We start from the raw sequence: 27,544 nt of genomic DNA, 5'->3' as shown, positions 1-27,544 counted from the left end.
AGTGCTGCACTCAACATGCCAGTAAATTGGGAAAACTCAGCAGTGACCACAGGCCTGGAAAAGGTCAGTTTTCATTCTGATCACAAAGAAAGGCAATGCCAAAGAATGCTCAAACTACTGCACAGTTGCACTCATCTCACACACTAGTAAAGTAATGCTTAATATTCTCCAAGTCAGGCCTCAACAGTACGTGAACTGTGAACTTCCAGATGTTCAAGCTGGTTTTAGAAAAGGCAGAGGAACCAGAGATCAAATTGCCAACATCCATTGGATCATTGAAAAGGCAAGAGAGTTCCAGAAAAATATCTATTTCTGCTTTATTGACTATGCCAAAGCCTTTGACTGTGTGGATCACCACAAACAGTGGAAAATTCTGAAAGAGATTGGAATACCAGATTACCTGAACTGCCTCTTGAGAAATCTGTATTCAGGTCAGGAAGCAACAGTTAGAACTGGACATGAAACAACAGACTGGTTCCAAATAGGAAAAGGAGTACATCAAGGCTGTATATTGTCACCCTGCTTATTTAACTTATATGCAGAGTACATCATGAGAAACGCTGGGCTGAATGAAGCACAAGCTGGAATCAAGATTGCCAGGAGAAATATCAATAACCTCAGAGATGCAGATGACACCACCCTTAGGGCAGAAAGGGAAGAAGAACTAAAGAGCCTCTTGATGAAAGTGAAAGAGGAGAGGGAAAAAGTTGGCTTAAAGCTCAACATTCAGAAAACTAAGATCATGGCATCTGGTCCCATCACTTCATGGCAAATAGATGGGGAAATAGTGGAAGCAACGACAGACTTTATTTTTGGGGGCTCCAGAATCACTGCTGATGGTGACTGCAGCCATGAAACTAAAAGACGCTTACTCCTTGGAAGAAAAGTTGGACAGCAACTAGACCAACTTAGACAGCATATTAAAAAGCAGAGACATTACTTTGTCAACAAAGGTCTGTCTAGTCAAGGCTGTGATTTTTCCAGTAGTCATGTATGTATGTGAAAGTTGGACTATAAAGAAAGATAAGTGCTGAAGAATTAATCCTTTTGAACGTGGTGTTGGAGAAGACTCTTGAGAGTCTCTTGGAGTGCAAGGAGGTTCAACCTGTTTCCTCCTAAAGGAAATCAGTCCTGAATATTCATTGGAAGGACTGATGTTGAATCTGAAACTCCAATACTTTCGCCACCTGATGCGAAGAAGTGACTCATTGGAAAAGACCCTGATGCTGGGGAAGATTGACAGGAGGAGAAGGGGACGACAGAGGACGAGATGCCTGGATGGCATCCCTGACTCAATGGACTTGAGTTTCAGTAAACTCTGGGAGTTGGTGATGGACAAGGAGGCCTGGCGTGCTGCAGTCCATGGGGTCGCAAAGAGTTGGACACGACTGAGTGACTGAACTGAACTGAAACTGTACACAATTAAATGCACAGTTTGATGATTTTGACATGCACATATACTTGTGAAACCATCATTACAACCAAGATAATGAAGATACTATTTATTACTGCAAAAGTTTCCTTATTGCCCCTTGATTATCGATTGTCTCCTCCTCCCTTCCCTTTTTCCATGCAACCACTGATCTACTTTTTGTCACTACAGATTAATAATTTTCTGGAATTTTGTTTAAATGAATCATGTAATACGTATTCTCTTTTGCCTGACTTATTTCACTCATTATAATTATTTTGTGATTCATCCATGTTGTTGCATCTATCAACTGGTTGTTTCTTTCTGTTCCTGAGGTTTCCCTTATATGGATATATCAGAGGTCATCTATTCACTTGTTGAATTTTTATTTTTATTTTTTTGCCATGCTGTGTGTCATGTTAGATCTTAGATCTCTGACCAGGGATTGAATCTGTGCCCCCTGCAGTGGAAACACAAGAGTCTTAGCCACCGGATCACCAGGAAGTCAGTCCCTATTGATGGATATTTGAGGATTTTCTTGTCTCAGTTTTTGGCTTATGTAAATAATTAGAGCTGTTTGTGTACAGAACATTTGTGTCCAAGTTTTTGTGTGGACATGTTTCACTTTTCTTGAGTAATGTTGTAGACAGACTCTTAAGTTACATGTGCTTGTGTAGTCCCTTTCACTTTGAATGCAGGTGGGATCTGTGACTTGCTTTGTTCCCCCCCCCCCCAGCTTTATTGAGTTATAATTGACAAATAAATGTGACTTGTTCCTAACCATTAAGATAGAGCAAAGGTGATGTACATGATTATGTGTATATGATTACATTACACTAGATTATAAACTCTTCTTGTTGAGGAGCGACTGTCTCCTTTGCTGACTTTGAGAAAGCGTTGACCATGTTGTAAAAGACCATGTGGCAAGAAGCTGAGGATGGTTACCTGGTCAATGGTCAGCAAGACACTGACTTTTAGTCTGATGATGCACATGGAATTAAAGCTGCTAGCAGGACTTCCCTGGTGGCGCAGTGGATAAGAATCCACCTGCCAGTTCAGGGACACAGGTTCAATCCCTGATCCAGGAGGATCCCATATGCCGTGGAGCAACTAGGCCGGTGTTCCATAACAAGACAAGCCACCACCACGAGAGGCAGGCACACCACAACTAGAGAAAGCCTGCACAAAGCAACAAACAACCAGCACAGCCAAAAATAAAATAATGAAAAATAATTTTTTAAAAAAGCATCTAGCAACCATGTGATCTTGGAAATGAAAACTTCCCCAGTTGAGCCTTAGATGAGACTTTGTGAGACCCTAAAGCAGATGACCCAGCTATGTTCTTCCCTAACTTCTGAACCACAGAAACTGTGGATAAGCAATCTGTATTATTTTGTACTGCTAAGTTTGTGGTAATATTGTTGTGCAGCCATAGATATGAATGCAGGTACATACCTAGTGGTGGGATGATTGGATTATAAATATGTCTATGTTTAACTTTTTAAGAAACTCTCAAATTGTTTTCCCAACTGTTTTTGCCATTTTGATTATCCACCAGCATTGTATAAGATTGTTACTTGTACCACATACTTGTCAACACATAGTGGGGTCAGTTGTCTTAATTTTAGCCACTCTGGCAGGAGTATAATTGTGGTTTTGAATTGCATTCCTTAGTGACTAATGTTGATCTTTTCATGTGCTTATTTGCCATCAGTTTTTCTTTGGTGAAGTATTGATATCTCCTCAGTTCTTTTGCCCATTTTTTAAAATGTTTCTTTTGTATTTTATTTTTTTTATTGGAATATAGTTGATTTACAATGTCATGTTAGCTCCTGGTGTACAGCAAAGTGAGTCAGTTATATATATACATGAATCCACTTTTTTCTTCTTAGATTCTTGTCCCATATAGGCCGTTACAGAGTATTGAGTAGTTTCCTGTGCTATGTTCTTACTGGTTATTTATTTTATATATAATAGTGTGTGTATGTCAGTCCTAATCTCTCAGTTTATTCCCCCACGCATTCCCTGGTAACCATAAGTTTGTTTTCTCCATCTGTGACTCTATTTCTGTTTGGTAAATAAGTTCATTTGTACCAGTTTTTGTCTTGCTTCTATTGAGTTGTAAGTGTTCTTTATGCTTTTTGTTGTATTTAAGGATTATTCGCCACACTCAGGTGTACTAAGATATTCTTTTATGTTTTCTTCTGGAAGTTTTATGTAGTTTAAACTTGTACATTCAGATCTATGACCTAGTTCAAGTTTAATTTTTGTATATACTGTGAAGGAAATGTAGAGGTTAATTTTTTTCTGCATATGGTTATCAAATTATTCCAGCATTATTTGTCCAAAAAAATAATCCTTTATTGAATTGTCTTGTCATTTTATCAAAGGCAATAGACCATTTGATTCCCAACAGAATTTGACCCCTTAAAAGTATGTCTTTTATAATTTTATGTTATCCTATATTATGATTATTTTGTATTTATTCTTTATTAAACTGAAAGCTCCTTGAGGACATAAATATCTTACTTATTTCTGAATTGCCTGACGCACAGCATTCTCAGTGAAAATATGATGTGTTTAAGTATATTCTAGCATTCATGACTCCTCACTGCTAGATTGAGACATGTGGTTACCCCAGACAGGCTCATGATTTGGACTGCTTTCAGACTAATTGTCTAAAGAATTTTTTTTTTTTTTTTGCTACATTTACTTAAGCTGAACACTGTATGTTAATAGTGCAGAAAAGTGGAGGACTCCGTCTGTATTAGTCAAACCTGGACAGGAAACTCATGGTATACTGGAGAGAAGGTGGGGCAGTAACTGAAAAGCGTTTACTGAAAGAAGTATTTACAGAGAGGGGATAAGGCTGAGGGAACCCACAGGATGGTGAAACACACAGGGACTAGCAACTGGCTGGAAATCCCATTTCCTGAAGGCTTAAAGGGGCAGAGGGAAGAAATAGTTTTACCAGAGCCCAGCAGGAGTGGGAGTCCTGGAAGATGGACCCTCCAACAGCAGCTATGGTTATAGGGAAACACAGCTACTGCCATAACTATGGCAAAGGTGAGATGGAGTAGGTGAATTTATGTGTGTTTGTAGCGGAGATGGGGAGTGGTAGATATCTCAATTTCTCTGTTTACTATCTTCTAATATCCTGCTAGTGACCAGTCCCAACCAGAAGCCAGAGGTAAAGAAGCCCAGGTACCATCCTTAGAGATCAGCTTCCAGAAGGGTAGAGAAGGGTAAAAATGGATCCAGAAATCAATTGGGGGAATAAAGAGTATAACATTATGTCATGCAATTCAGCTGTGGTTAAATTATATACTTTACTCAGGGAAGGAGCTTTCTCTCCTTCAAAGGCAAATTGCTGACTGTCTATTGTTGGAGCATATCTCTTGATTTTACCAACCAACCTAAGTGGCTTTTCAAAATGTTAATTCTACTGACATTTAATAACCACTGTTTCTTGAGGGGACCTCTGATAAGTACACTTTGCATGATCTCATTAAATTTCCACCTTATAGACATGATAGGAGGGGCTTCCTAGGTGGCTCAGTGGTAGAGAATCTGCCTGCCAATGCAGGAGATGCAGGTTTGATCCCTGGGGTCGGGAAGATCCCCTGCAGGAGGATAATGGCAACCCACTCCAGTAACCTTGCCTGGAAAATCCCATGAACAGAAGAAACTTGCAGGCTCCAGTCCAGTCCATAACATCAAAAAGAGAATGAACGACTAAGCATGCACGCAGGCACGATAGGAGCTTTCTTTTTTTAACAATGGCTTTCGAAAAATGTCTCTTGCTAAATTCAGTTACACAAACTTAGCAATGTTATTTGCCATTTTCGTATCTCTAAAGCCCATTCATTTTTATTCTCACCCAAAATGGTGACCGTACCTCCCTAGTTTTGTGCCATGAACACACTTTTTTTTTTCTTGCCATGCCACATGCAGAATCTTTGTTCCCCGACCAGAGATGGAACCCATACACCCTGCAGTCAAAACATGGAGTCTTAAACCACTGCACTGCTAGGGAAGTCCTTGAATGCGCTTTTCAGCAAGAGGTATGTGTGGAGGCCAAGTAGGGAGCTGACACAATTATACTATAATTCAAAGATTGTTTTTGTTTCTTTTCTTTACTGAGATCAGTAAGTTCTTTCAGTATGTTTTGCATTAATCCTTCTGTGATTCCCCTGTCAGCTAAAGCAGCACAATCTTCAACTGACAATTGACAAATAATTTGTGCATGGAATGCTGTAGCTGTATTCCCTTTGCTATTCTCCATACAACCTCCTTTTAGTTTGGGGGACTATCAAACTTCTACTTTTTAACAATTGACTTCAGATTTCAGAGATTCCTGTTTATTCCTTTTGACTTCTTTTAAAACAGAGCTTTCCCCTATTTCCTTCAGATTTTTCCTACTTTTCAGAATCTGTACCTACGTCTTCTCTGCCCCCAGTCTTTCTTCTCTATCCTTATTCCTATGTTAGTTTATAATTTAGACCTTAAACCTTATTGTAAGTGTGGCCACATGTAAAAGGGCTTTCCAGGTGGCTCAGCAGTAAAGATTCTGCCTGCAGTGCAGGAGTTGCAGGAGAGGCAGGTTCCATCTCTGGGTCGGGAAGATCCCCTGGAGGAGGAAATGGTTGCAACCCACTCCAGTGTTCTTGCCTGAAAAATCCCAAGAACAGAGGAACCTGACAATCTACAGTCCATGGGGTCACAAAGAGTCAGACATGACTGAAGCAACTTGAGCACACCACATGCAAAAAATAAAGAGCTGAGAGGTTCATGAATTGTGAAAATAAAAATTCTGTAAAATTTAGACATTAAACATTTATCAGATAGGTCTAATAAGAACCAAAGGAATATCTTAAAATTGAAAAAAGAACAATATTTTTTCACTTCATAAGGTTGTTGGGAAGATTTAAAGAGAATAATAATATGTAAAGTGCTTACTTACATATCAGGAAGCCTGGCATAAGGAAGATAGTATAAGAAAGTAATGTTAATTTTGGTTTTTGGTTTCTATTTGGAGTTCTTTGGTTGTTTGAAAATAAGTTCTTTTAAGAGCAATGTTTTATTAAAATTACAATGTATACACTTTAATTTGGGGACAAAAATTACTAATTGTCTCAGTAATTTTTTTAAGCATACTTCAGTAAGGTCTCAGGGTCTCACCAGAGGTCACACATTCAGAGTAGGCTGGGGTAGGAGTCTGGGACCTGCAAGACTGGTTGATCAGAATCAACCAGTTGTGATTCCAGCCTTTACTCTTTCACTTTGGGGTCATCATTTCAAACAAGGGAGTTTTACTAGTTGCTTTAAAAGGTGCTTTCTAGTCTGTATCAGTTTTGCTGAGACTGCAATAGAAATGTATTCAAGATTTGCCTAATAATTTGCCATCATGTTTCATTTATCAAAGTTAACATTTGACCATCAAATACACATTTAATAGAAAATATTCTTTTATGAGCCAGAGTATCCATAGTCAATATTTTCTTTCTCTCTCTTTTTGCCACACTGTGCAACTTGCAGGATCTCAATTCCTAATCAGAGACTGAATCCTGAACCCAGGCCCCAGTAGTGAAAGCGCTGAGTCCTAACCACAGGACTGTCAGGGATTTCCTTTATGGTGCTTTCACTGCGGGGCCAGGTTTGGGGTTCAATCCCTGGTCCAGGAACTAAGATCCTGCAAGTTGTGAGAACAAACAAAGCATATAAAATGAGCTTGTTTGGGGCAATTTTTAAAACATAGTATTTTCAGAACTTCAAAATTTACTTAATTTTCAATGACCATAGAAAATGTGTTAGAAATATATCTGACATACTTTCCTTTTCCATGTTTACTGATGTTTCTAAGAATTTTACATTTTTTCTCACTTAGGGTCTTTCCACATTCAAACCTATTTACAGGGATGACAGTGATGTCTCCCCTTACTCAAGAGTAAACCACAATAACCATCCTATTGGGATTTATTGGGGTTCAAAAAGAGAGATATAACTGCTTCATTTCAAAGTGATAAGGAGGGACTGAAATAATAGTGAGAGAATAACTCTAAGACCAGACCAACATTTCTATGATGTTTCATTTACAGTAACAACTCAGGGATGTACCAGGGGGGTGCAATCCTTTTAGCTAGCCGTTGACACTGTCAAGTCATACTTCAGCCTTCATTTCCCTTTCACCCTTCCCCAACACACACATATAGAAGTTCAGGAATGGCAAATTGGTGAATGTGTCTGGGGTATACAAACTACACTAGAGCGTTAATAGACTTGGAGTTTAATTAAAGTTTTGCTACCAATTAACAGTGCAACCTTAAAGGTAAGTCATTTTACCTTTCAGTCATTCATTCAGCTCATCTTATTTGTTGATTAGAAAACCAGTCTCCCAAGTACTGTTCTAGGTGCTGGGAATTCATACTTCCTACCTTCAAGTTGTTTACCTTCTAGTGGTAGTGATGGTGAAAGTGGTGAGAAAGACAATAAATATGCAGAACTTGTGAGAACAAGGAAGGAAAGAAAGCAGTAATATGATAAAAGTGATGAGGTGGATGGGGGTGGTGTGCTTCTTGAGACAGAGTATCTGAGATGTCTCCAGGCAACTGAAAAAGCAAGGTGTTGAACTGGAGGCTAAGAGTATCTGGCAGTTGGAAAGACAGGTATTTTCTTCTTTTCATTATTATTTATGTTCTGTGAAGGCCCACCAATGCCTCTATTCTGGAAATAAATGCAAATGTGTTTAAGTCAAGCTCCGCATCAATTTGATAATCTGATTTTTGAAGTAATCTATTTAAGAAGCAGTAAGTAAATATTTTAGTGTTATTTGGGGGGAGTTGCTGCTGGGCATTAAAGAAAAAAAAAGACCCTCTAACAATAATAATATAAAAAGCAAACTGAGGTGCCAAGTTAATTTCTGTGCTCAGACTTATGCCCAGAATGCAGAAAGAAAACCTCCTTAGCTGTGTTGGGCTCAGGGGCTCCAGTGCGCCCCGGGTCCCCGGTTCCCCGGCGCTCAGAGCAGCAAGGCCGCAATACCTGACAGCTGTCGGGAAGACTCCGAGCCCCAGAGCCCAGGGAGGAGGAGCCACGGGAGGGGCCGACTGGAAGCAGCCACCTCAGCGAAGAGGCAGGATTTCCGCGGGGTGAATGCCGGTGTCTCCCGGAAGAAAGGGCTCCTGCTGCAGATGTCCCGTGATTACCTCGGAAGTCTTGCTTCACCGGTTGAAACTGCAGAATAAAGAAGGATTAGCAAAATATGGCTACGGAGGGCCCTGCCGTGCGTCGAGTCCATGTGGCGGAACATCCCAGGTGGGGGAGAGGAGATGCCCGCGCTTTGGGATCGCTTGGGTTGGATAGATGTAGAGGCTGTCGGGGCTTTGGGCTCTTCCAGGAGCAGACAGAATCCTTGGGATGTTACAAGGTCACTTGGCTGGGATTGCAGGAAGATCGCGCCGCAAAGTCTGTCCAACCTTATTCACTACCAAGGGGTGTGTGTCTTGCTTCATCCATGCAGATCCTTCTTTCCCTTGCAGAAGGGTGGGGCGTTTTCTGCTGGACTTAAGCAGAAAAACCCAAATTAATTTTGAATCTGTTCTCTCTTTGTTTTGCTTGCCAATGCTTTTTAAAGTTCCCCTTTTAAAATATTGAAAGCAATCAAGTACAGCCAAAACAAAAACAGGAAAATGACCCCCAAACCAAAAAACCTCCTTGGTCTCTGCATCCTTCTAAACAAATCATGAAACCTATGCACCTTCCCTTAGGGAATTAATCTGCTGCCAGTACCTAGCTACAGAATAATTATCAGCTTAAGTGATATTCTCTGGGGGATATTTTCATTTGAGGTCATCTTGCAAATACTTAATGGAAATACTTGTTTCTGACATAGGACAGAAATCTCATAGAATGAAATCTCCACCTGCTGGGTATTAGCTCTATAGCTTTTCTAAGGTTGGCTTTGCTCCCCTTTTGTTGTTTCTAATTTTTAGTATTTGTTCCCTGTTAATTTTTTCTCTATAATTAAGCCCTAAAGTTTTCCCTAGTTCCTGGTTTATGACTGTCATGTGACAGTTAACAATATTACAGCATACTGAAACTTGAAAATGCTTTTTCACCCTTGAAGCACCAAAGAGTGGGTCTTTAGTTATGAAAAAGATACATAATTTTTGATTCTGGAGACTAGCACAGCCTTGGATGAGTTACAAGTGTCATATATTATTCTGTGTTTCCATTTTATGCCATTTTAGTCATAATGCTTGATATTCCTATAGTTACCCTGTGAGAAGGGGGATGGTAACGTGTACTAAAAGTGAAGAACTATTTACTAAATTTCCTTTGAGTTGTTTCTTGCCTTAAAAGACCTTTACAGTATCCATGCATGCATGTGTGCTAAGTTGCTTCAGTCATGTCTGACTCTTTGCGACCCAGTGGACTGTACCCTGCCCGGCTCCTTTGTCCATTGGATTCTCCAGGCAAGAATACTGGAGTGGAATGCCATGCCCTCCTCCAGGGGATCTTCATGACCTAGGGATCCAACCTGTGTCTCTTATTTCTCCTGCATTGGCAGGTGGGCTCTTTACCACTGGTACCACCTGGGAAGCCCAGTTGTTTATGCAGCAGACATTTATTGTTAATATTTAGTATTCTGTGCTAGCTACAGAAGAGGTCATATAATAGTCTGGTAAGGGTACATTTTGCCATTTTCTTGTTTTTCATTTAATATAGTTATTTAACTTCAAGCAGTGTTTGAGCCACTTATTCATTTTATCAGGAGTGAGTCCAGTTAAGTCTAGATAGTATATCTACAAACCCACCTAACTGGTTATATGTTGCAATATGGTGAAGGGGAAAAACATGCACAAGTGCCCCATTATCAGATTGTCCTTTTTTGGAACTTCTGCTCTTTCTTCAGGATACTGTCAACTGAAAAAACATACAATATGAGAGTTGTGAGTTAAGTTTTATTTGGGGCACAATGAGGATGATAGCCTGGGAGGCAGCATTTCAGAGAACTCTTAGAAACTGCTCTGAAGAGGTAGGGCAGAAGGTCAGTATGTGTGTGCTTTTGGTGAAGTGGGCTACTTGCTATCAAGCAAACATTATTTTGCAGAAAGTTGCTGCTAGTCTCATGAAGGTTACTGCTAGTCACAAGGAGCAGATGTCACCATGAAGGATGTTAATGCTTTTCTAAATATGAGGAGGTGCAAGAACTGGACTCATAAAATCTTCTTCTGAAAATATCTATCTGAAGGCCTGTTCTGCTGGTTTTCCCCAAAGCATCAAGTGCCTCATTCCTGATCTCCACCTTGAACTCCTTTCAGGGTATGTTGAAGGTCAGTGGTCACAGCGGCTTGCATTTTAATCCTTATAGAGGTAGATGGCAATTTTAGTTGGCAATGCCTTTTCAGCTTCACAGAACACATGACCTTCTGAGTAAAGCGACTAGTCAACCACGTCATAGATTTTAGTAAACTTAATTTCTTTTTTATTCATTTTTAAAAATCAAATAGAAATAGAAACTCTAATTTCTTTGTCTGTATCCCAATCTTGCTTGCTTTCTGTACTTCAGATCCCACTGTTCTAATTTTTCATTCTTAGTATTTCTTTGCATTTAGAACCACTGTTGTAAATAGATCAGTTTATAGGTGTACTATCTAGATTTAACTGAATTCACTCCTGATAAAATGAACTATTGATCTAAGTTTCTGTGCATTCTCTTCTCTTTTCCTTCTCTTTAGGATTAAGTTTTATTAAAAAAAACTTTTTTTTTTTTAGTTTTTTTTAAGTTTTCATTTTATTATTTATTTTTATCCTTGCTTCTTAGTTGTGGTACACAGGTTTAGTTGCCCCATGGTATGTGAGATCCCAGTTCCCTCATCAGAGATTGAACCCACATCCCAGTATTGGAAGGTGGATTCTTAACCACTAGACCACAAGGAAAGTCCCATGAGATTACATTTTAAATTGTTAGATTATTATTGCTTTTTGGTAACAGCTTTATTGGTACATAATTCACATACTATACAGTTCAATTGTTTAGAATTTACAATTAAATCATTTTTGGTATATTCACAAGATTGTGCAACCATAACCATAATCAAACTTAGAACATTCCCATCCTCACCCCCCACAAAGAAATCTGCATCTGTTAAGCTTTCACTTCCTTGATACCTGCAAGCCCTAAGCAAATTCTATTATACTCTTTGTAGATTTGCTTATTCTAGACCTTTCAAATAAATGGAATCAGATAATATGTTTTTGTGTATGTGTGTGACTGGCTTCTTTCACTTAATACAGTGTTTCAAGGTTCAACCATGTAACATGTTATCAATATTTCATTCCTTTTTATGATTGAATAATATTCTATTGTATTGACATAAGACATTTTGTTTGTCCATTCATCAATTGATGGCCTTTCGGTTGCTTTCACCTTTTGGCTCTATGATTAATGGTACTGTATAAACATGTTCTTAATATGAAAGATTTGAATTTTTTAAAAGTATAGTCAGTAAAGCCTGAAAACCCTACAATTCTTTTTCCCATAATCTGATTCTTATCCTTACTGCCAATTCTTACTTCCCTTCTTAGAAGTTTGGTTTGTTTTGTTTCCTTGTAATATCATTGTATCCTTTTGGTATCATTGTATCTTTATAATATTATTAACATTTTTATAAAAATTGTATTATATTCGTATAAGTAGAATCAAATTTGGTTTTCTGTAATTTACTTTTTTTCCACTTAGTATTTCTTAGGGATTCTGATATATCACTCCATAAAGATACATTTTATTTTTAATGACTATTTCATAGTACTAATATGATTATTTAACCACTCAATTATTAGAGTATACATTGAAGTTTCCAATTTTTCACTCACAAATATTGCTGCATTGCTGCAGTAAAAATCTTTATACGTTTATCCTTAAGCATTTTTTATGTTTCCTTAAGCTCATTCATGAAAATGGAATCTAGGTCAAAGGTAATAAACATTTAAAATTTTGATTGTTTCAAAAAATAAAAATAAAATTTAAATAGTTGCTGCCAAATGGCCCTGCCACCCCCCAAAAAGATGTTATTAGATTGTCTGATTCTAGTTAGTTTTTAGAAACTATGTATGTATGTATGTATGTTTTGAATGAATATTTTTGAATAAACCCATATGATGTTTTATATGTTAGGTATATTATTCCCAATTTAGCCTTTTTCCTTTGACTTTATGTTTTTGTTGTGTAGACATTTTATATTTTTATGTAGTGTGTTACAGTGTTGAATGGTAGTATCCTTGTCTTTATTTTGATTTTAATGGGAAAGCTTCTAATATTTTTGTCATCAAATATGTGATGTTTGCTATTTCTGGCAAGTAGCCTTGATTAAATTAAGGACATTTTCTTTTTTTCTAGTATGTCAGGAGCTATTTTCTTTTAAATTTAAACTTTTGTTAAAAACTTGGGAATGTCTATTGAATTATACTGGAGTGGGTAGCCTTTCCCTTCTCCAGGGGATCTTCCCAACCCAGGGATTGAACCCAGGTCTCCCTGGTTTGGGAGGTGGATTCTTTACCAACTGAGCTATGAGGGAAGCCCTATATGTATATATATATGTGTGTGTGTATGTATATATTATATATATATATATGTATATGTATATATACATATATATATATATATATCTGCATATTTTGAGAAGATCATGGAGCTATCCCTTCTTCAAGGGATCTTCCCGACCCAGGAATCGAACCAGGGCCTCCTGCATTGCAGGCATTTTGTTTACCAACTGAGTTATCAGGGAAGCCCTATATATATACATACATATATATCTGCTTATTTTGAGAAGATCATGGAGTTATAGAGTTTTTTTCCCCTTTTTATTATGTTAGAATAATACATTTAATCAACATAGTTCATATTGCTACTTCATATTCCTGGAATAAGCTCTGGTCACATATATTATTTGGATTAAATTTACTGATATTTTATTTAGATTTTTTTATACCACTTTAACAAGTGAGAGTAGCTTATAGTTTGATTTGGGGGGCTATTCATGTTAGTGTAAGGGTTATACTATTCACAAAATTGGATGGGAAGGCTTTCCACCACTTCTATTAGAACCATTTATGAAAAAAAAATATTTTTTAAAGGTCTTACAGGACTAACACATAGTCTTTTCTGGGCCTTGTTAAGGGGATTATTTCCAGCTACTTTTTATGTTTCTCTTTTCTGTTTCTCTATCCTGTCAAAGTCGAGCAGGGATGGGGAATTTTAACTCCTCAGTTTGGGAACTTATTTCTGTTGGCTCCTGTGTCCTTCTGACATGTTACTGTCATTGTGAGCGCTTTACTTTCTGCCACAACAATATGTTCCAGGATTGTACTATACCCTGTCTGCTCCAGCTATGGAATTATTTCTTCAAAGAGTCCTGGTTTCTTTTGAAACCAAGATCTAAACACTAGGGATGCTCGTTGCTATTGGGATGTTAATGCTTCTAGGTCATCTCAGTGCTTCACTTTGCTTCTTTCTTATAACAAAATTTTATGACAATCACTTGATAAAAATTTCTAGAAGCTATATTCTTTTTTAATAGTTTCATATTACTTCATTTTGTAAATAGACCATACCCTATCATTCCAGGTGGCGCTAGTGGTAAAGAACCTGCCTGTCAATGCAGGAGATGTAAAAGACGTAAATTCAATCTCTGGGTCGGGAAGATCCTCTGGAGGAAGAAATGGCAACCCGTTGCAGTGTTCTTGCCTGGACAATTCCTTGGACAGAGTAGCGTGGTGGGCTATAGTCCATGGGATTGCAAAGAGTCGGACTTGTCAGAAGCATTAGCACGCATACATGCAGGTTGTTTCTAGTGTTTTGCAATTACAACAATTTTGTAATGAATAATCTCATGAATATGTATTTTCATATTGCTGGAGAATACCGTTAGGGTAAATTTTTCACATAGGCTTGTTGGATAAAATTTAGTGCCAGTGTATTTTTGTTAGATACAAAGTTTTGCCCAATTCCCCTTCAAATGTGTTGTCGTTGTTTGGATTCCCAACCCAGTACCTCTTTCCACAGAAGCTCACCAACAGTGTGTTGTTACTTTTTAATCTTCACGAGTCTTATAGTATCTTGGTGTAGTTTTAATTTGCATGTCTCTAATTTCATGTGCTTAAGGTTCATTTATGAACTACTCTTAGTATGGATTTTCTGTTCTTTTGCACATTTTTCTATCAGGTTTTTGTTCATTTTTCACTTCAGTTTTTGAGTTTTTAAAATTGTAGTTGACTTAAAATGTTATATTAGTTTTAGGTGTAAAACATAGTGATTCAATATTTTTATAGATTATATTCCATTTAATGTTATTACAAAATAATCAGCTATATTTCCCTTTGCTATATAATAGATCCTCGTTGCTTATCTATTTTATACTTAGTAGTTTATATCTCTTAATCCCATGGCCCTATCTTGCTCCTCCTTGCTTCCTTCTCCCCATTGGTAATCACTTACTTGTTCTCTATATCTGTGAGTCTGTTTATGCTTTGTTATGTACATACATTTGTTTTACTTTTTAAATTCCACTTGTAAGTGATAACATATTTTTCTTTCTCTGACTTATTTCACTAAGCATCATATTCTCTAAGTCTATCCACATTGTTGCACATGGCAGATTTTTGTTCTTTTTCTGAGTAATATTCCACTCTGTGTGTGTATATATATATCCATCATATTCATCTATTAATGGATACCTTGGTTGTTTCTGTATGTTGGTTATTGTAAATATGCTGTTATGAACATTGGGAGTACATGTATCTCTCTGAATTAGTGTTTGCATTTTCTTTGGATATATACCCAGCAGTGAAATTTCTGGATTATATGGTAGTTGTATTTTTAGTTTCTTTGAGGAGCCTACATATTTTTCCCATAGTGGCTGTGCCAAATTACATTCCTGCCAACAGTGTACAGTGATTCCTTTTATTCCACATCCTTGCTAACATTGGTGTCTTTTGGATGATAGCCATTCAGATAGGGGTGAGGTGTTATCTCATTGTGGTTTTGATTTGCATTTCTCTGATGACTAATGATGTTGACAATCTTTTCATGTGCCTGGTGATCATCTGTATGTCTTTTTTTGAAAAAAAAAGATGTATTCAGGTTTTCTGCTGATTTTCTTTTTTTTTTTTCTTGCTGATTTTCTAATTGGACTATCTTTTGATATATAGTTGTATTAGCTGTTTATCTATGTTGGATAATAACCCTTTATTGGTCATTTCATTTGCAAATATTTTCTCCCATTGAGTAGGTTGTTTTTTCATTTTGTTGATAATTTATCTTGCTGTAAAAAAGCATTTAAGTTTAACTGATATCATTTATTTATTTTTGCTGTTATTTCTTTTGCCTTAAGAGACAAATTCGAAAAAATATTTCTATGATTTATGTCAAAGAATATCCCGCCTATGTTCTGTTCTAGGAGTGTTATGGTTTCAGAGCTTTTGTAAAAAATATAAAGAATATATCTGTAACATATGCTGTAAATATATTCTCTTAGTTTGCTAGTTTTCTTTTGATTTTGATTATGACATTTTCTGCCATGTAAATGTTTCTAAAAATCTTGATGTAGTCAAACTTGTCAGTTTAAAAGTTGCCTCAGAATTTTGAGTCACAGTTAGAGAAACTTTTCTCTATGTTGAGTTATACTGAAATTCACTTGTATTTCTTCCCAGTGCCTTCTTCCCACTTGGAGTTTATTCTTGTGTAAGAGATGGACCTAATTTTATCTTTTCCAAAAGTTTTACCAGTTGTACTAGCACTATTTATTACTTTGTGTCTTGGATCTATTTCTGAACCTTTTATTCTGTTGAAGTCTGCTTGTCTCTATATGTATTGAAATCTCACTGTTTTCATTATAGAAGCTTTATAATATGTTTTAGTATTTGGTAGGGTTACTCCTTCCTCATAGTGTTTCTTTTTTTAAATGTTTCCCCACTGTTTCTGCATATTAGTTTTCCACATGAATTTTTATATCAATTTGTCTATCTCTATAAGAAAAGCTTGTTGGTATTTTTTGGGAGGATTGCATTAAATTTATAAATTAACTTGGGAATAATTATCCTGATGATGTTGGGTCATTTTATCCAAGAACAAGGGTTGTCTTTCCATTTCTTTGAACCCATTTTATCTTTTGCAAGAGTGTTTAAAGCTTTTCCTAAATAAATTTTACATATTTCTTGTTAAGCTTATTCCTAAATACTTAGTGTTTTTTTGTTGCTGTGAATAAGGTTTGCTCTACCACTATAGTCGTAATTGGTCATTGTTTTTGCATAGGAAGGGTATTCATGTTTGGATATTTATTTTATATTCTGCTGTCTTTGTGAATTCTTTTATTATTTAAGTTGATTTTAGCATTAATCCTCTGGAATTCCCTAGATATCCTACTGTATTACCTCCAAGTAGAGATAGTTTTACTTCTTTTTTGATTTTTAATTTATTTCTCTTGTCTAGTGATCAAATTGCCAACATCCTTTGAATCATAGAAAAAGCAAGAGAATTCCAGAAAGACATCTACTTCTGCTTTATTGATTACTCCAAAACCTTTGGCTGTGTAGATCGTAACAAACTGTAGAAAATTCTTCAAGAAATGGGAATACCACCTTACCTGCCTCCTGAGAAATCTGTATGCAGGTCAGGAAGCAACAGTTAGAACTGGACATGGAATAACAGACTGGTTCCAAATTGGGAAAGGAGTATGTCAAGGTGGTATATTGTCACCCTGCTTATTTAACTTATATGCAGAGTACATCATGTGAAATGCCAGGCTGGATGAATCACAAGCTGGAATCAAGATTGCCGGGAGAAATATCAATAACCTCAGATATGCAGATGATGCCACCCTTATGGCAGAAAGTGAAGAAGAACTAAAGAGCTTCTTGATGAAAGTGAAAGAGGAGAGTGAAAAAGTTGGCTTAAAATTCAGCATTCAGAAAACTAAGATCATGGCATCTGGTCCCATCACTTCATGGCAAATAGATGGGGAAACAATGGAACAGTGAGAGACTTTATTCTTCTGGGCTCCAAAATCACTGCAGATGGTGACTGCAGCCATGAAATTAAAAAACGCTTGCTCCTTGGAAGAAAAGCTATGACCAACCTAGACAACATATTAATAAGCAGAATCATTACTTTATGAACAAAGGTCCACCTAGTCAAGGCTATGGTTTTTCCAGTAGTCATGTATGGATGTGAGAGTTGGACCATAAAGAAAGCTGAGCATTGAAGAACTGATGTGTTTGAACTGTGGTGTTGGAGAAGACTCTTGAGAGTCCCTTGTACTGCAAGGAGATCCAACCAGTCAATTCTAAAGGAAATCAGTCCTGAGTATTCATTGGAAGGACTGTTGCTGAAGCTGAAACTCCAATACTTTGGCCACTTGATTGGAAGACTGATTCCTTGGAAAAGATCCTGATGCTGGGAAAGATTGAAGGCAGGAGAAGGGGACGACAGAGAATGAGACGGTCGGATGGCCTCACCGACTCAATGGACATGAGTTTGAGTAAACTATGGGAGTTGGTGATGGAGAGGGAGGCCTGGCGTGCTGCAGTCCATGGGGTCGCAAAGAGTCGGACACAGCTGAGTGACTGAACTGAAGTGTGTAATTGCATTACCTATATCTCCAGAACTGTGTGATTAGATGTGGAGACAGTGGAAATTTTTGTCTTTTTTTGATCTCGGTGGAAATGTCTTTAGAATTTCCTCATTAGCTCTTTTTTTCAAGACTGAGATATATGTAATCATGTTAAGATAAACACCTTTGGAGACTTCCCTGGTGGTCCAGTGGTTAAGAATCTGCCTGCCAGTGCAGGGGACCTGGATTCGATCCCTGGTCCAGGGAAGATTCCACATGCCTTGGGGCAACTAAGCCTGTGCGCCACAACTACTGAGCCTGCAATCTAAAGCCCACAATCCATAATTAGCGAGTAGTCCCTGCTTCTCACAACTAGAGAAAGCCTGCAAGCATCAATGGAGACCCAGCGCAGCCAAAAATTAATTAATTAATTAAAAAAAAAGATAAACCCCTTTGGGAATGAATTTAAGACTTTTTAGCATCTATGAAAGTAGTCCTATAATTTTTTTCTCCTTAGATTTAATATGATATATTATTTTAATGGATTATCCTAATATTTTCAACTTTGCATTCCTGGAGTTAATTCCACTTGGCATGAACTATTTTCTTAATGTGCTACTTACTAATCTTTTGTTAATTACATTTGCATTAATATTCAAAAGTGACATTAGCCTGTAGTTGCTTTTTCTTGCACTGTGTTTATCTGGTTTAGGCATCCATGCTACACTTGCTTCATAACAAGAATTAGACCATTTTCCTTTATTTTTCCATGCTCTGGAATAACTTGTGGAACATATGGGCTATCTGATGTTCATGCTTAGGTAGAATTCTCTTGTAAAACATCTGGGCTTAATGCATATGTGTCAGTGATTCTTTGATGAATTTATTTCCTCTATGGAAATGGATCTGTTTTTATACATTGTATTTCCCGGGCTGCTGTCTATGGGATCGCACAGAATTGAACGTGACTGAAGTGACTTAGCAGCAGCAGCAGCAGCGGCAGGAAATTATCCATTTTCTGTAGGATTTCTATCATGGCTATCCCACAGAAACAGGATGGACCCCCCACCCGCAAATTTGGTTTGAATTGTTGAGACTGGTAATACCATATGAAGAAGAGGGTATGAAAAGTTTGTTATTCACATGATGAGGTTTTCTGGGAGGGCAGAGCAGGCCACCCAAATTGACCAAAAGTGGCTTGAGAGAATAGGGAAAAGAGACTAGCATGAGGTTTTTGTAGTGGTTAGGAGATGGAGCTGGTGTGCTGTGGTTTGGTTGGTGGCAAAAGAGAGAGCACCTTGCTTTTCTACAAAGCACTTTTTTATTATTTATTTATTTATTTGACTGTGCCAGGTTTTACTTGCAGCATGTGGGATCTTTAGTTGTGGCACACAGGATCTAGTTCTTTGACCAGGAATCAAACCCCTGCCCCCTGCATTGGGAGTGCGGAGTCTTAGCCGTGGGACCACCAAGGAAGTCCCTCTTTTGACGTATAAAATTTCTTCTGTTTAATGTTGTCTCATCCTTGTCATTTCTTATTTTGTGTTTTATTAGCCCCCATTTTCTTAGCTAGTGGTTTATCTATTTTGTGCATGCAGAAAATGGTAGCAGCCTGGAATAGTGAAGCAATGAGAAGGAAGAAGACTTTATATCCTTGAATGATCATCTGTAGTGGAGATGATCTAAATGACTAACTAAAAGACTCTTCATCTCTGTAGGACAAATACAAGAAGATAACATCTGAATAGATGCAGAATGCTGATGAAATTTCCACTATAACATCATCTCTGGGACTTCCCTGGTGGTGCAGTGGATAAGAACCCGCCTGCCAATGCAGGGGACACGAGTTTGATCCCTGGCCCCGGAAGATGCCACATGCTGCAGAGCAACTAAGCCCATGTACTACAACTGTTGAGCCCATGCTCTAGATCCCAAGAGCCACAACCACCGAGTCCACATGCTGCAACTACTGAAGCCCATGTGCCTAGAGCCTGTGCTCCACAACAAGAGAAGCTGCCGTAATGAGAAGCTTACACACCACGACAGACAGTAGCACCTGCTTGCTGCAACTAGAGAAAGTCTGTGGAAAGCAACAAAGACCCAGAACAACCAGACATAAATAAATAAATATAAACAAACAGACAAAGAAAACAAACATCAGCTCTGGCTTCCTGGATGACCCAGGAGAGCTCGAGATGGTGGAGAAGGATGTGCGCTCACTCGTTCTGACGAGAAAACTAGAGTCACAGCTAACTGCTGGACAGCTATTTCCAAACATCCTGGAACCTCCCAAAAAATGCCCCACATCCAAAGACAAAAGAAGAAGCCACAACAAGAGGAGGGGCATAATTGTGATAAAATCTAATCCCATACCTCCTGGGTGGGTGCCTTGCAAGCTGAAAGACAATTATACCACAGAAACTCTCCCACAGATGTGAAAGAATGAGCCCCTCTCAGGTTTCCCAGCCTTGAGGTCCGGCAACAGGAAGAGGAACCCCCAGAGAATCTGCCTTTGAAGGCCAGTGTGGTTTGATCACAGGAACTCCGCAGGCCTGGAGGAAATAGAAATTCCACTCTTGGAGGGAACACACAGGGTCTTTTGCACACCAGGACCCGGAGGGGAAAAAAGCAGTGACTGTATAGGGTACTGGGGCAGACTTAGCTGCTAGTATTGGAGGGTCTCCTTTGGAGGCAGGGGGCAGCTGTGGCTCACTGCAGGATCAGGGACCCTGATGGTGAGCTCTCCTGGAGGCCACCATGAGCCCCACCCAGCAGCCTGCAGGCTCCAGACCAACCAATCAACAGGGAGGAAACACAGCCCCACCCATCAGTAAATAGAGTTTCTGATGGCTGTCCCAGTCCTAGGAGGTCATCTTGAATAACTTCCAAGAATATTCAGTGTATCTTTTTATCATTATAATCAGTTCAGTTCAGTCACTCAGTCATGTCCAACTCTTTGCAACCCCATGAACCACATCATGCCAGTCCTCCCTGTCTATCACACCAACACGGAGTTCACCCAAACTCATGTCCATTGAGTCGGTGAGGCCATCCAACCATCTCATTCTCTGTCATCACCTTCTCCTCCTGCCCTCAATCTTTCCCAGCATCAGGGTCTTTTCAAATGAGTCAGTTATTTGCATCAGGTGGCTAAAGTATTGGAGTTTCAGCTTCAACATCCGTCCTATCAATGAACACCCAGGACTGATCTCCTTTAGGATGGCCTGGTGGGATCTCCTTGGAGTCCAAGGGACTCTCAAGAGTCTTCTCCAACACCACGGTTCAAAAGCATGAATTCTTCGGTGCTCAGCTTTCTTTATGGTCCAACTCTCACATCCATATATGACCACTGGAAAAACCATAGCCTTGACTAGATGGACCTTTGTTGACAAAGTAATGTCTCTGCTTTTCAATATGCTGTCTAGGTTGGTCATAACTTTCCTTCCAAGGAGTAAGCGTCTTTTAATTTCATGGCTGCAATCACCATCTGCAGTGATTTTGGAGCCCAGAAAAATAAAGCCAGCCACTATTTCCACTGTTTCCCCATTTATTTGCCATGAAGTGATGGGACCGGATGCCATGATCTTTGTTTTCTGTATGTTGAGCTTTAAGCCAACTTATTCACTCTCCTCTTTCATCAAGAGGCTCTTTAGTTCTTCTTCACTTTCTGCCATAAGGGTGGTGTCATCTGCATCTCTGAGGTTATTGATATTTCTCCCGGCATACTAGATTCCAGCTTGTGCTTCTTCCAGCCCAGCATTTCTCATGATGTACTCTGCATATAAGTTAAATAAGCAGAGTGATAATATACAGCCTTGACGTACTTCTTTTCCTATTTGGAACCACTGTGTTGTTCCATGTCCAGTTCTAACTGTTGCTTCCTGACCTGCATACAGGTTTCTCAAGAGGCAGGTTAGGTGGTCTGGTATTCCCATCTCTTTCAGAATTTTCCACAGTTTATTGTGATCCACACAGTCGAAGGCTTTGGTGTAGTCAATAAAGCAGAAATAGATGTTTTTCTGGAACTCTCTTGCTTTGTAAATGATCCAGCGGGTGCTGGCAATATGATCTCTGGTTCCTCTGCCTTTTCTAAAACCAGCTTGAACATCTGGAAGTTCACAGTTCATGTATTGCTGAAGCCTGGCTTGGAGAATTTTAAGTATTAGTTTACTAGCGTGTGAGATGAGTGTAATTATGCAGTAGTTTGAGCATTGTAATAAATTTCCTTTTAAATTTTTTAGTATGATTTTGTTTATTGTAGCTAGTTAATTTTTAATATCAAGTATTAATGAATGTCTTGAACATGGTAGGTCTTTTAGATATTTACTGTCTTGCTGTTATTACTCAGATGCAATATATTGTTGGACTACAAACAGTGGTAGGTCTTCATAGAAGTGACTTGAGATGATTTAGCAGCATAAAATTATTAAATATAAGCATTTTTGATCTTGAAGGAACCTATAAGGAATATCTAGTTCAAATTTTCTAATCTTACAGATGAAGATCCAAGGGAAAATGATTTTCCAAACTTTAGCATTGAAGTAGAAGCCCCACTGGAATTAGAATTGTAGCCTCTTGATGTGATATCCAGTCTAGTTTTCTTTTGACTATACTAGGCTGAATAGGATCCCTCTTAATTCATGTCTACCTGGAACCTCAGAATGCGACCTTATTTGAACTAGCATCTTTACATATGTAATACAGTTAAGATGAAGTCAGATTGAATTGAAAAGCAGAAGACCCAGGTTCAATCCCTGGGTCAGGAAGATCCCCTGGAGAAGGAACTGGCTAACCTTCCAATTCTCTTTCCTGGAGAATTCCATGGACAGAGGAGCCTGGTGGGCTATAGTCCATGAAGTTGCAAATAGTTGGACATGACTGAGCAACTAGCACATGTGTGCGTGAACACACACACACACACACACACACATCCAGTAAGTCTGATGGCCTTGTAAGAAGGAAAAGCAGCGTCACAGATAGAGACACACAGAGGGAATTACATGTGATAACATAAGCAGACATTGGAGTGATGCAGCTGCCAGCCAAGGAATGCCAAGAACTGATGGTCACCATCAGAAACTAAAAAGAGGCAGGGAAGTACTTTCCCATCTAGGTTTCAGAGGTTTTCAGAGGTGCTGCCAAACTCTGATTTTGGACTGCTGGTCTCTAGAACTCAGAGACAATAAATTTCTATGGTTTTAAGTCACCCAGTTTGTGAAACTTTATTGTGGCAGCACTAGGAAACTGATATACTACTCCATGCTACATTTTTTAGTATAAAGAGATTCTTCTCTGAATATCATTTAGAAATTATACAGAAAGTTATATTCTTCATAATTGAAGGAAAGAAGTTTTTCTTTTTGTATGTCTGTATTAAATTTTTTACTCTTCTGTGTGCTTAGCTATACTCTTGTGTCACTTAGGGGGTTACAGTATTGTTTCATCCAGGGATTTTCAAAGAAGTGTCAGTAAAATAACTTGCTTTCATTATTTTTAAAGATAATAATGGTGGTAGGTATATATGAAATATGTGTGTGGTATTTGTGTGTGTGTGTGTGTGTGTGTGTATCACAGTTTTTTCTATTATCTGGATGTTCTGAAATATGCTACTCTTGTTTTCAGATTGCTGAAGCTAAAAGAGATGTTTAATTCTAAGTTTGGATCCATTCCCAAGTTTTATGTTCGAGCACCAGGAAGAGTCAATATAATAGGTATTTCGAAAGTTCCTTCTCTTAATTTTTTCCTCCTTTGATAAGATCCAAATTTTTGGTAATATATCAGGAGAACTGGAAAAATAGAATGTTTTGCATGTATCTACTATAGCAAGTTAAGCTTTTTCATAAGAAAATACTATATTTCATTTTTCCCAATCCATGTTATTGATGTTAGTTTTGTCCATTCATTTTTAAAATTCAGAAGTTTGTTGAAACCTGGTTGTTCCCATTATTTTCATGAGAGGTGGAAAGATTTCTCTGTGCTGTAGGTTGTTTTTTGATTGCAGTGAATAATTTTGATGGTTTTACATTTATTCATTGGATTAGAAGAATACAGGGAAGCCCAATAATTCCTTGCTTTTAAAAATTTGGTGGCCTGAAGAATGAATATGTTTTATCAAGAGAACTGAGAAAATTCCAAATTAAAGGAGGATTAAAAAGAAAACTTTCTATACGGTAAATTGAAAGTGAAAGTTGCTCAGTCGTGTCCAACTCTTTGTGACCCCGTGGAGTCCATGGAATTCTCCAGACCAGAATACTGGAGTGGGTAGCCTTTCCTTTCTCTAGGGGATCTTCCCAACCCAGGGCTCAAATCCAGGTCTCCCACATTGCAGGCGGATTCTTTTATAAGCATACAAAGAAGTTAGTTGAAATAGTATAACGAACTCCCATGTACCCAAAATGTAGCTTCAATTATTAACTCAAGAAAGCTGATTTTCAAGAAAATATGGAGGATTTTTAAAAATATGAGATATTTGAACATGGTTAAATGAGGTAGAAAAGGGGAATTGAGTAAAGTCAGTGGAGAGAAGGAGATTGAAGATATCTGAGAAAAGAAAAGAGAGAGAAGGATTCCCAAGAGGGCAAGAAGGGTTTGTATCTACAGCATAGGAAAAGGGCCACTTTGAGTCTTTTTTAACAGAAGGTGGGGAAAAAAAGGATGCAAGTTGATGTAAATAAATGTATAATTTTGGTGTTGAAGGTTGAGGAAGTTATTTTGGGGGAAGGTTGGAGGTGTTGGACATTTAAAGAGATGGCTGAAAATTTGAAACAGCTTTGTCAAGGATGGGATAGGGAGATAACTGGAAAAAAAGAAAAAGTTTGCTTGTAACAGTGAGATCTATTTAGAGCTGGAGACCATGGAATTGTAGCAATAACAATCTGCAGATTTGTTCATTTCCTCGCTGCCTCTCAGCTAGTCTAAGTTGCTTACATTTGATCTAGCTTTAGGATTTTGTTTTGGATGGAGGTTACAAGAGAATGACAATGACAATGACATCAAGAAGTTGCTAATGCTGTCAGAAGAGTTAGATGAAGTAATGAACCCTGGAAAATATGCTAGGTAGAAAAAGAAAGGTAAGAGGGAGCCTATAGGCTAGAGAGGGCAAAGAACTGAATCTGAAAAACAGGTTAAGTAGGATAAACTGAGTAAGAGAATGGCACGTTGGAAAGTTTTAATAAAGAATGTGATATTTGGAACAAAAATCCATAGGTGAAAAGTTCCAGGTGATAAGGAGTTCTATGGTCATTACTGGATTTGTCAAGACCATGGAAGTAAGATAGTTGAAGCAGAGAGGAGCAGAGGTCAAGGGATTAGGAAGCTGGGGCCTTGGACTGGGTTGTTTTACAAGATTGGGATGGAGAGGGTGGAAAGAGATGCAAAGATCTTTAGAGAGGAGCAGATATCTAAGATAGTAAGAGATGAATGTGGTGGAGACAAGAAAACGTGGTTTGAACCTCCAAAGCATAGGACAGGAAAAAGTTCTGGAAACAGCAGAGTGGGAGGAGGTTATCACACTCCATGCTACTGAGAGAGAATTGCAAAGCAGCAGTATCCTCAGAGGAGAGTCAAGTTTCACTTAGTTTGGGGAGTAACAATTTTCCTGAGTAAGTAATTCTTACTCAATGAATGCTGACTATCTGATTTTAAAAAAAGGAGGGGGATTATGTTCTAAAATAGTTATTTAGTTAGTTTTGGGGATGAAATGAATTTCAATCTTTATTAAAAGAATTATTATATTTTCTGTTAAAGTGTCCAAAATGTAATCATTGTTGTTTTCCTTACTTGCCAACAGTTCTTGCTCCCCAGGACGGGTTCCATTAGTTTTTGTAGAGGGAGAAGTCTTCATTCTCAGGAGGCTATCATTCACACTGTAGCCTTCCCAACAGAATCTGGTATCTCCCTAGAATTCTACTTATTTAAATATGTGTTTTCTATTTGTGAACCACTGTTCTATATTGTATTTTTGAAGGAAGCTGGGGAGAAAGACAACTTTCAGTTGTCATTGAACTGTCATTTGAATTGTTCACTCATCATTATCAATCCATTAAAAAAGACAACAACCCTAATTTTCTTATTTTAAAGGACACATTGGTGTAGAAACAAAAGACTTCTGCCTGTAATAATATGTAGGAGCATATTTATTTAAAAATGTAATAAGGCAGTTGAATTGTCTTTTGTACATTTTATGTTTCTTAGTTGATCAATGTCTGCCATAGAAGCAATCAGATAGGGCTTCCCAGGTGGTACTAGTGGTAAAGAACCTGCCTGTCAATGCAGCAGAAACAATCAGATATACGAACCTGTCTCAGGAAAATATAAGTGAGCTTGCTTATCCCATCTTTCTTGAATTGTTATTTTTTTTAATATTATTAATAAAAACCTTGAGTTTAAATGGGTAATTTGTAGGAAAGAAAATTGAATTACTTTCTGCCCTTAGTATTTTTATTTTCTGTTAAAACCAGGCTGGTGGTCAAGTTTTTCCTATATGTCAACTTACTTGAGTTTCTCATGTTTCATATGCCAGCAATAATTAAAAAATGCTTTCTCTTTATTCTAGGAGAGCATATAGATTACTGTGGATATTCTGTTCTTCCTATGGCTGTAGAACAAGATATGTTAATAGCTGTGGAACCTGTGAAAACACATATTCTCCAGCTGGCCAATACCAATCCCTTGTACCCGTGAGTATTTAGAATTGCTTCCGTGTATGTGTGGTGTGTGCATGGGTATATGTGTGTGTCTTTGTATTTGTACTCAAATGGTATCTTTAGGAAATATCAAATTTATAATAAGTCATTTAATTTATTAAAATTTGTTAATTATAAAAAAAGGTCTTGGCATGTAATTGGCACATTATATTTTTGGCTTATTGTTCATTAGACAGTTTGCTTGTAGTAATATTCATTCATTCAGCAAATATTTTATATGTATCTGTACCAGGTTATGCAAGATAATAAAAATTCTTGACTTTTAGGTGAAAGTTATTGTGAAAGATCTTTTTTTTCTGCTTATTTTGCATGATTGAGATGTTATGTACCTTTTGGACCCTTTAAAGAAAATCTTACATTACTCAAATACAATTTTGTGTCATTGTAACATTTAAAACTGGGTGCCATAATTTGTTATATTGATTTACTCAGATTCTCTTAACACTCCCATATGGTAAATGTGAGAATTTCACTTTTTTACCCACAAAAGCAGAGCCTGCGTTAGACGTGGAAGGAGGTAGAGCATTTGGGAAATGCCCATCGAGTCAGTGATGCCATCCAGCCATCTCATCCTCTGTCATCCCCTTCTCCTCCTGCCCCCAATCCCTCCCAGCATCAGGGTCTTTTCCAATGAGTCAACTCTTCGCATGAGGTGACCAAAGTACTGGAGTTTCAGCTTCAGCATCAGTCCTTCCAATGAACACCCAGGACTGATCTCCTTTAGGATGGACTGGCTGGTTGAAATATTAGCAGAAACTAATAACTAATATACTTATATTAGCAAAAGTTCCTAGTTCAGATGTCAGTGAGAGAAAGTA

The 27,544-nt window shown here is 38.0% G+C and overlaps 1 protein-coding gene across 7 annotated transcripts in view; it reads left to right on the top strand.

Annotated features, from left to right (window-relative positions):
- Positions 1–27,544, top strand: part of GALK2 (galactokinase 2) — a 145,547-nt gene that overhangs the window by 4,766 nt on the left and 113,237 nt on the right. For 4 of the 7 annotated variants that reach the window (XM_065941839.1, XM_065941837.1, XM_065941841.1 and 1 more), the window contains 2 exons: positions 23,644–23,732; positions 26,576–26,699. In XM_065941839.1, coding sequence (XP_065797911.1) covers positions 23,663–23,732; positions 26,576–26,699 — 194 coding nt within the window. In that variant the 5' untranslated portion in view covers positions 23,644–23,662. Of the gene's footprint in view, positions 1–8,531; positions 8,726–10,523; positions 10,747–23,643; positions 23,733–26,575; positions 26,700–27,544 lie in introns of those variants that run through there. The other 3 variants (XM_065941840.1, XM_065941838.1, XM_065941836.1) reach the window with 3 other exon arrangements.

The sequence above is a fragment of the Muntiacus reevesi genome, chromosome 7 (genome assembly GCF_963930625.1).
Source record: "Muntiacus reevesi chromosome 7, mMunRee1.1, whole genome shotgun sequence".
Classification (NCBI taxonomy): Eukaryota; Metazoa; Chordata; class Mammalia; order Artiodactyla; family Cervidae; genus Muntiacus; species Muntiacus reevesi.
Note: the sequence above shows the minus strand (reverse complement) of the source record. Positions and strands in the feature narration are given on the sequence as shown.